This window comes from Hakea prostrata, chromosome 7 (genome assembly GCF_041222555.1).
Source record: "Hakea prostrata isolate BN-2017 chromosome 7, UWA_Hpros_2, whole genome shotgun sequence".
In the NCBI taxonomy this organism is placed as follows: Eukaryota; Viridiplantae; Streptophyta; class Magnoliopsida; order Proteales; family Proteaceae; genus Hakea; species Hakea prostrata.
In genome coordinates this window covers 57,145,229-57,155,703 of record NC_142606.1, presented here as the reverse complement: position 1 = coordinate 57,155,703, position 10,475 = coordinate 57,145,229, and the positions used below count along the sequence as shown (strand labels likewise).

Here is a 10,475-nt window from a genome sequence, read left to right as displayed (position 1 = left end):
AAGGTAGAGTTCTATGCTCTCCTCATACTTCTTTATTACCATACATTTGGAGAAGGGCTCATAGGAGACTTATTAGAGTCACACTTTTAATTCAATTTAGTAAAACTCAAAGGTAGACACATCATCCTAATATGTAAGTCAGGAGATCATACAGGGGGAGGCAAAGACTCCTCGAGATGCATGCATCATGGACATTTTTTTAAAGCATTCCCCAATTCCCCCACCCCTGAGTCTGGATCATTCCTCATCGAAATAGCACTATGTGCCCCTAACACTTTATTTTTTGGCCTTAATCTCGACTTTCATTTTGAACCTGATCGTTGCCCTAATTTTGGCAGTATCCTAACCCAAATTTTGGCCTTGATCCTAATCCTAATTTTGTCCTTAATTTTGACCTTGATCCGGATATTTTATTGCCGTGGCAAATAGTCAGTTTCAATTTCCCATTTTCCCGAATACTTAAAATACTACATATTTACCATTTAGATTAATATAAGCCACGGTAGATACTTACCGTAGCAATAGTTTGAATCATGTATATTTGAGCACTTTGTTTTATATGATAAATTGATAATCCAACTCCATACGCTACGGTAGGTACCGTGGCGAAAAGGACAATATATACTACGGTAATAAATTACCGTATTATAAGCATTTTTTTAATTCTCCGATAAAACCCCAAATCTTTTGCCAGGCAATGTCTATTTTACGCGCCTTCTACTTAGTCTCAATTTATTCTGGCGCGAAACTGATAAAACCCTACTTCCTACTTCTCTGAGAATCAACTCAGCAGTGGAGTTTGTCTTTCCTCATCTGATTCTTGAGCTAACTACCTTCTCGGTGGATCAGTTAAACAATTTGTCCTGTAATTGAGCTAAAAGAGAGTGGTTCAGTGGAGAAGGAATTGCTTCTGGAGTTCACAAACCAGGCATTACAGATCACATTAGAAAGGAGAAGCTATAAGAGAGTGGTTCTAGGGTTTTAGTGGTTCCAGCGGAGAAGTAGCGCGCAAAGCTTGATTGACGTGAAAATGTGGTAAAACAAGGAAAGAGATGCTATAACACTTACAGTGTCGTCCCTCTGAATTTGAATTTGCTTGAATTGGGAAGCAGCAGAATCAGCCATCGAGCGGATTTGGTTTGAAGGGTCAAAGACATTAACTGGAAAGTGACTGAGGAGTCTTTTAAATCTGGAGGCGGCGAACGACCTGGCTTTGTGAATGTGATTCAGCTTCTGTTGGTGCTGCAAAGTGCAAACTCAGAAGGTAGACGGAGATATTTCATTTTTCCTGATTTGTCTTTCTTCCTTACTGATCGACCATTCCTATGATCTCCTCCGTTTTTGTTTCGGAGCTGAAACTAGTAGTCTCGATAGTTCATTCTTAATTTCATTTCTTTGTTGTTCAGATCTCACTCTTCTCACGGTTTATATCTGTTTGAGGCTGCTGTTGCTGCTGCAAAGTGCGGACTCATAAGGTAGACTGATACTTCATTTTTCCCTGATTTGTCTTTCTTCCATATTGAACGACTATTTCTATTTGGATTAGAAGATTGGTTTAATTAGATTATGATAATTCTTTGCCCACTCTATTCTTGGTTTTATATTGTATTTTATTTTTTCCTAATATGACCATAGTTGTGTTTATGTGTGTTCCTCTGTTGAAGTGTTTGTGTGAGTGTGAGGTCATTGGTTTTGTGGTTGCTCAATCAGGTATTTCATACTTCTATTTCAAACAATAAGATTGATTGGTGACCTTCACTAGCATAAAGACTAAGGTAGTCATTAATCATTCTTTATTTTTTGTTTCCTTCTGGGAAACAGAGTAATATAAGCTGATCAGTTGTATGAGTTGATGTGAAATTTGTGCTCAACTGCTTCTTCTATTTCATTGATTGGATGTCTCTTCTCTAGTAGTCCATCAATCTTAAACTTCTTCAATGACCACTGGAGTTAGAGGGTGGTGGCAACCAAATCTGGCTTTAAATGTTTGCTCAAGAGAGGCCTCTTGATTATTGGTTGCCTGATGGACTCTCAAAGTGTTTAGTGCCTTTAAATTTTGGTTGGTTGGTGATTGCTGACCTATTGTATATGGAATGAGTGCTTTTGTCACTTCTACAATGATCTAGTGGTTGTTTTTGGCATTGCTTGATCTTTTTTTTTGCCATGATAACTTTAATGTGATACAACTCTTGAAAGTATCTTCTAGATTGGCTAACTTTCTTACAGATTAGCTTTTATCTACTTCTTTTGGGCATGTATAACACAACCTAAAATTATCTTGCCTATGGACAAATTCTCTGTCAGCATGTCAATGCGTTTTTGGAGTTTATGTTTATTTGTTAGTTCTGCTTTAAGATTTAACTGAAAAATAAAGTTCTGCTTTAGGAAATGCAGCTTTGCTTGTTTAATTTTTCTCTGCTCGTTTAGTTGTTATTTCACTTCTTTCTCGCAATTGGCATGAATCAATTATGTTGGAAGTGCATTGGTTATGCTTATTTTCCCTCTGAATTTCACTGGCCTGCCTTTTGATTTGGACCATGGGATCATTGGCCAGTGCAAGTTAGTGGCAGCTAATTGAATCACTTGACATTTACAACTTGTATGCATGTTTGCCTTGAATCCACCTTGTTTATCTGATAAAACAATGTCTTATGTTTTCTATTTAGACCATTATCAAAGACGGTGAGGTTCAATGTATTGAAGGTTATTCCTGCTGGATCCTCTGGTGGGGTGAAGAAGGCTTTCACCAGAGTGTGAGATTCATGTCCTAGCAGTAAAAAGGGGATATTATTGAAGGCCCATCTGTCCTTGTAGATTGAGACTCAGAGAACACTGTGCAGTACTTCTTTAAGAATTATTATGGAATCCATTTAACATTAATTAGGATTTGTTCTCCCAAATTCTAGTTCATGTGCATGTAAACGAGTATGGATGAACTGAAGTGGTATTTGTGGCTTTGATATTCTAATCTTATGTTAGAAAACTAAATACAATAAACCAGAATATATGAAAATGATAGTGGTATGTGCTTTCCCCAAATTTTGCAATTTTAGTGAACTGGAAAGAAACAAAGTCCACAGCAGCTTCTCTGCTACTCATTAGAAACCCAACAAAAATCATTAAAAGAAACCATTAAGTATCTCGATGGCTGTATATGTTTATTTGATTTTCATGTTGATTAACCTTGTATTAGATTGAATTGTTTCATCATAATAGTTTTCTTTCATTTGGTTGATTCAAACTCTGCTACTTCATGCAGGTTGTTGCCAAACATGAGTGACAGTGAGTTCTCTGCTCCATCTTCGAGTGCAGTCTATAGGTAAGAGATTAAACATCTTTAGCAAATTTATGTTGGTTTAACTAATAGTTAATATGTGTATCTCACTAGAATTGAATATTTTCAGGTGGCAAGAAATCTGGAAGAGGGCCGGCTCGAGGGAAGGCGATTGAAGAACTCGTAGGCAAAATTGATGATAATGGTCAACCTTGCAGCGAATCAGCTGCAAAGTTAATGACTTGGGTTGGAGTTAAAGCAAGGGATGCACAGCTACTTCCTTTATCCTATCCTGATTGGAGGAAAATCCCACAACCTCTGAAAGATGACGCGGTGAATAAGATATATGTAAGATATATTTCCTGTATCATATTTCTTACCTATATTTAGATGTTTGTATTCATATATTGCCTAGAGCTAGACTAACTGTTACCATATTATATTTGTAGGAAAAATTCAATCTCCCTGATAGTTTAAGGAGATTGGTGGAAATTAAGCTCAATGAAAGATGGAAGGAATTTAAATATGAGCTTAAGGTAAATGTGTTCAACAAGTACGGAACACATGAGGAGAGGTTAGCCCATTTAGATAAGCGTGTTCCATTAGAACAATGGAATATACTCCTCGAGACATGGAGCCAAGAGGCTAGTCAGGTATGATGCCTAGAATTTTAGCTCATCTTGTGACAAAATAGTAAATTATGTTAGCAATAATATTTCTAATCTAATTCTGTGTGTTTGAAAATATTTTAGGCTATGTCGACCCGCAATATTAACAATAGAAAAAATTTAAAATCATTACACAACACAGGAAAGACTTCTTTTGCTGTAATTCGAGAGAAGAAGGTATATGATGTTATTTGAAAGTATAAATGTTGTTTATGGAAGTTCAAATGTTGTTTATGGTAGTTCACATGTTATAATATTTTATTGTTTCTTAATTGTATAGCGTCAGGAGCACCCAGAGAAAGAACCTCCCACTCGTATGGAACTGTTCAAGATTACACGTGACCCTACAGACGAGGTTGCTAATGTGATCATTGTAAGTTATAAAATCATAAATGAGGTACTACCATTTTATAGCTTCAATTAATACAGCTTGTAATTGATTTTTGTGTTTCAAATGTAGGCCAATATGGAAAAACAACTCAATAAACTGCCCGAAGAAATGCGAGGGGACCCCTGCTGTGCAAGATGAAGTTTTTAGAGATTGTGTAGGTGAAGATGTCCATGGTCGAGTACGGATGTGTGGAGTTGGAATAACTCCAACACAAGTACACGGGACAGCAAGAGAGCTCAAGAAGTCATATGTTAAAGAGAATACACAATTGCGGGCTAAGATACATACATTAGAGGCAACAACATCGGCGCAGGCTGAAGAGATGGCTAGTCAGGCTGGAAAGATAGCTAGTTAGGCTGAAGAGATAGCTAGTCAGTCGAAGAGATAGCTAGTCGGGCCTGGAAAGATATCTTCACTTGAGGTTGGCTACTCTTCACTCGGGGGCTGACATAGAGTTCCTAAAGCAAGAACGACGTACTTGAGGTGAGTATGGTTCTTAAAACAAAATTATTGCAAGGCTTTGTTAGATTCAAAGGTATGCTTCTCTATTATATTGATTTCAATTCTAGGTTTGAATAGTGTTATAGCATGTTCTGTCTTTAGTATTATAAATAATGAAAATTTTCAACACATTATATAATCATGTTATAGGGTAATAATACATGGAGGCAACCGAGATGTAAGCCATGATCTATAGATATAGAGCTCACAGAGACCGAGCTCATTTTAGGCCCATTCTTGTGCAAAGAGATATAAATGGATCAGGCACAAATATGGAACCAGACCCATGAAAATAACTCGAATGTCTATGGTTCTAGATTATCCGAATTTGGATCCGGATATGGATATTACCTAAACGGTCATCCCTAGTAGCAAATTTGTTTTGAACAGAGCCTAGTAGCAATTAATGTCATATGGACATGGACAGAAAGTATTAATGTGAGGTATCAGCACCACTGCACTGGGATAAAAATCTCACACCAAACGAAGATTATAATAAACAACTGAAAATTTGTGAAATTTCAAATCCAACCTAACATATCTGAATTCTATATGGTGGTTAAAAGCCTAACTGTTCTGTTTGTTATATTGATTTCAATTCTGGGTTGGGTTTAAAATTTATTTAGTTGCTGCTAAGGTTGGTATTGGTACCATTCATTTGAGGCTGTACCGTAATTGCAAATTTCTTGGCAAAGAAATCCGGGACTGGAGTGTACTTGCAATGTTACTGTAATGGTTAAGTAGTTGTAAAATACTTTATTTATTTTGACAGAGGCCATGGAGCAGGCAACTTTACATTGCATTGCATTGCATTGGGGTGGTAGTTTTTGATAAAGCAAAACCTCAGAAAGGAGTGGGTTCTATGATACATCAACTAAGAATGATACCTGAGCATTCTTAAATAGGGGTGTGTATAAAAAAAAAGTCTTTTTTGTTGGTAGGAGTGGTTGGTTTGGTTCAGTATGTAACAGTTTGGGATGCCTCCTATACTGTTGCGTATACTTGGCTTAGTCTTAGACTTTTCATGTTGGTGTAAAACCCTGTTCAACCTTAACTCAAGACTATCAAATAACATAGGATGGATCTTATTGGCTTGAAAAAAATTAGCTTTTCTAGTTCAGCATCCTAACACTTTTTTATTTTCTAGTTCAGCTTCATATCTTACAAGTGACTCTCATAGAGTCATAAGTGAGTGAACATAAACAAATTATCTCCAGATAAAATGAGAAATGAATCTTGAAAGGAAAAGCTATGCTCTATTTGATGTGAGAGATCAATCTTTTGTGATTCCATTCTGAAAGAACCATTGTATAGGAGTAGATTTATTGAAAGGAAATTTGAATTTTCAGATAGTTGAGTTAGTGTTTGGGTACATGGGCAACTCAACTATCATGTTTCTTACATAGAGTGCAAATTGTTTTCACAAAAGTTCAATACAAGCACACTTCTATTGAAACAAATACAAATATACAATGCATAAAGGAATTCTACACTCTTTTATATATGCCTCATAAGCTTCAGTTCTTCTTCACTCTAATATACTTGTAAGTAACCAATTCAGGTTCTTCTTACCTTTGTATATATCTCTTCTCAACAACGAGATCTAGAGAGAGATCCCAAAGTTAGTTTTCACCTCAGCCTTGTAAATGCTTTGAAGGAGAGGAGGGTCTATACTGCTTCTCTATGCAATGCGCTTTCGGATTTGAAAGCTAATTCTAACATCAAAGGATGGATCTTATTGGCTCGACTATTCTCTCGTTCAAAAGAGATACACGGATGCTGAAGCGGCCATAGATACTTGGTTTGAATGAAACGGAGAGTTGGATAAAGGAGATTTACTACGGACCAAAGCTAAACTCGCAGATTGCACAGGGGTCAATTACGTGAATGATGTTAACACATATGTACATCTCGCTTGCTGTTCTTGAAGTTCTTGAGGATTACTGCAATTGGGTAGGGCTGTAGCTCAACCGCTCAAGTATAACGCTAATTCTCTCAGGGTGCTTTATGATGTTTTGTAGCTCTAAATTTTTCTTGTTTCATGTTATCACATTGTGCTTTTTAGAGTTTAAACATTGCTCTTGGGAAGTTACTGTTAGTCTTGGATTCACTATATTGCCACAGATCCTTTTAGTTTTTTATGGTGCCACTGGAGGATTCAATGATGTAATCATGGTAAAAAATTCGAGGGAAACTCAAGTTTCGACCGGGTGAAAATGGGAAACTTAGGTGGAAACTTGGGAAATTTCGAGAAAACCGAGGACTTTTTCGCACAAGTTTCGACATCAAGTTTCGACAGTTTTTAGACACTATTTTGGGGTGGGATTCTGTATTTAAGCTAATTAGTGTATAAAGAACACATTGGCACATGCATTTTAGTAAAAAAATCAATGTAAATATGTCTTTTAAATTACATAACATTAATGTAAAGATGACCGAGAAGTACACAATAAAGTTAACTATACTTAAGCAAATAAGCATAACATTCAACATGAACATATTAACTTCTAAGCTCTAACTTCTAACTTTTAAGTTCAATTCGAAATATCAAATAAACTCTTAAACATCAAATACAATGTAACTAGTAATAAAAATAAAATGGGAAGTACAACTCACTAAGTCGGTGCCAATAGGAGTGCCTCAGCGGATCCATCCCGTGACTTGAGTAGTACTTGTGCTTGTGACATCCTCTCCTCCGACCAACGGACATAGACATCCCATGACATGTGATGCCTATGGTTGTCGAGGTAATCGACAACTGGCAGCTCTATAGGTCCGGTCATCAACATGCATAAGATATCCGATCCGAGGGAATGCACAATAAGGATAGGGAAGTCCTTCTTGATGAATCTCGGGGGTATGGGTTGGGGTTGCACCCCGAAGATCTCGCTCCACAAACATCTCGTGCCCCCGAATCAAAGCATCCGTATAAGTTGCACCCCTATGCACATATACCGTCCTCCCATCAGACGCTGGATAATACATCCTACCCTGTTCCACTTCCACTACTGTATGTCCTCCATAATCCTGAGGAAACCCCTGACAATAAGATGCACTACTATAAGCCCCGAAGAAGATGCAAGACCGCTCTCGTACGAGTGGGGATCAGCCGTTGCCGGTATCCGGTATCCGACAAGTGGAGCCTCTTGACTCATCTAGACTCATAGATCCTATGGAGCCCCGCCAAGCTATTCACTTCAATGGGATTGTAAGACCCGTACGATGAAGTGTCATCCTCATACCCATGTCCATGGTGCTTCCCTTTCCCTTTCCCCTTCCGACCGCAAGTGGAACTACGACCCGCACCGTGGTCGACATCCCGGGTAGCATGGGTGAATTGACTGTCCCCCGTGAATCTTAATGGCCCTCCATGTCCCTGACTCTCAACTGTTGGCTCTGGTGGTGGTCTCTCCTGTGGTTCAGCTGAATCCTGATCAGCTGGCCCGTCACCACCATCATCATCATCACCACCACCACCATCATTATCATCATCATCATCATCACTCCCATTGTCATTCCCACTAGGGCCACTACCAAGTCCATCATCATCATCATCGCCGCATCATCCCGTGCCCGACTAGCGGGTGGCCGAGTAATATCATCATCATCATCATCCGACCATATAATATTATCCTCACCGACACTTTGGATGCACCAGGGTGTGGTACAAAGGGACGGTTAGGCTCGGTGTGCACTCTCCCTCTCGTGGCCAAGAACTCATTAACATCAGCTCCCATCTCTCGTGCAATTTGACTGCTGGGTCGACCTCCCGCCTCATCCAATAATGGCTCTCTGGCCCACTCAAATAGGGGGTACTCCTCCTCATCATCATCTATGGCAAAGATGTCAGCCAACTCAATCTTGTCCCCATTACCTTGCTCTTGACCTAACCTAATGTGCTCCTCTCTCAACCTCATATTATAATGAACATATACAAGATCCTCCAGCCGCTTCACCCCAAACGGCTCCGCCTCTTAGAATGTATCGATTGAATGTGCTCCAGATTCACGCTCGCAGCCGGTGGCGAAAGATGTCCGGGAGAGCACTCTAACGGCAATCTTAATCAAGTACTCCGAGTCTAACCCGTATTGCAGCCACCACTCACCGCAAGAAACATAACCAACCTAATTAATAATAGTAAAAATAAATTGTGTCAAAAACTCAAATTGAGCATCTAAGACTTAGACTAACTGACTAAGTGACTAACCAGGAGTGGTGTTCTCCCTAGCCTGAATAGCGACTGAGCGACCGTAGCTACCAGTAGCATCTCTAAAAGCCTTTAACTGTGATAAATAATTACAAAGTTAGTATTAAGAAACAAGTTTTAGCCTAATTCTTAAGTACTAGACTACTAGTCATCTCACAAGTCACAACTTATAGTCTTACCTCATTATTAATTAATGCTTGTTTTGTCGCATCCGGTTCCAACCTTTCCACTACTTCATGGACTGCCCGGATCAAATCTGTCCTCATCCCAAGTTCTTTACTGTAGTGGTACATGGGGTTCAAATAATAGGCTATCAAACAAGCCAACAAATGAGATGGTAAGAAACTATAAAACTACATAATAAGTATTACGTTATTAACAATTAAGTATTTAAGTAATAACTTGAAAATTTTAATAACTTTCAACTCACCAGCCAAATGCAATGGATGTTTCAACTGCCTTTCCCACCTTTCTTGGATGATGTTAAGGAATTTCTCGAGTTGCCCCTAGGATAGACTTTCTTAACCATCTCCTTCATCATCTCAACTGCAGCCCATATATGTGGTAAAGTTGGTTTCCTTTGTTGATCTACCAACTTCAAGACTGTCACCACAGGGTCTAGAAGCTTGATAACAACTCTTAGATTTGCCCGTGCTATCACCTGGATATGGTAGCCCGTGCCGCTTCCTCCTCGCTGGTGATTCCGATTGGGGCCAAGCAAACCGACTCTTCAAATGCAAACATAGCACGTAGTTGGGCTTTCTTCTTCCGAAAACTCGTCAAGGAAATCCAATTTGTGGCAAATCTTGTGACCCCGGCCTCACCAAATCACCACCACATGTCCTCCTCAACATATCCAAAGCAAATCCATGGTTATATATGAATGTGGTCACATTTCGAGCCCGCTGAACCACATTCTTCACAAATTTGACTTCCCCCATGTCTTTTAGCATCAAATCAATACAATGTGCCGCACAAGGAGTCCAAAAGAGCCTATACCCGGGATCCTCCATCAACTTCATCCCAGCCTTCTTGAAATTGGCGCCATTATCGGTCACAACTTGCACCACGTGCTCGACTCCAACCTCTTTCACCACATTCTTCAACAACCCATATATGTATTTTGCATCCTTCTTGTGACCGGATGCATCGACGACTTGAGGAACACCGTCCTCCCATCACAATTCAACATAAAATTGATGATAGACTGTCTAGTGGGACCAGTCCAACCATCACACATCACCATCACCCCATAGTGCATCCACATTGGCTTAAGGCCATCAATGTAGGCTTTCAACTCTTCCTTATGCCGTGGGAGATATACATTATATATCTCATATGGGGTTGGCCCAACCACCCCACGTCCAAAGACCACCGATCTCATCCACCATCGCCGTATAATAAGGCCCCCGTGCAAAGCATTTGCCCGAACAC

The 10,475-nt window shown here is 39.3% G+C and overlaps 1 protein-coding gene across 1 annotated transcript; it reads left to right on the top strand.

The window, feature by feature from the left end:
* The first annotated feature begins 757 nt into the window (after positions 1 to 757).
* Positions 758 to 4,662, top strand: LOC149011457 (uncharacterized). The gene is made up of 8 exons (XM_089163861.1): positions 758 to 1,264; positions 1,407 to 1,475; positions 3,260 to 3,319; positions 3,405 to 3,622; positions 3,724 to 3,927; positions 4,027 to 4,119; positions 4,223 to 4,315; positions 4,403 to 4,662. The coding sequence occupies exons 4-8, from the start codon at positions 3,512 to 3,514 to the stop codon at positions 4,469 to 4,471; spliced, it is 570 nt and encodes a 189-aa protein (XP_089019987.1). The 5' UTR covers positions 758 to 1,264; positions 1,407 to 1,475; positions 3,260 to 3,319; positions 3,405 to 3,511; the 3' UTR covers positions 4,472 to 4,662.
* The last annotated feature ends 5,813 nt before the right edge of the window (positions 4,663 to 10,475 follow it).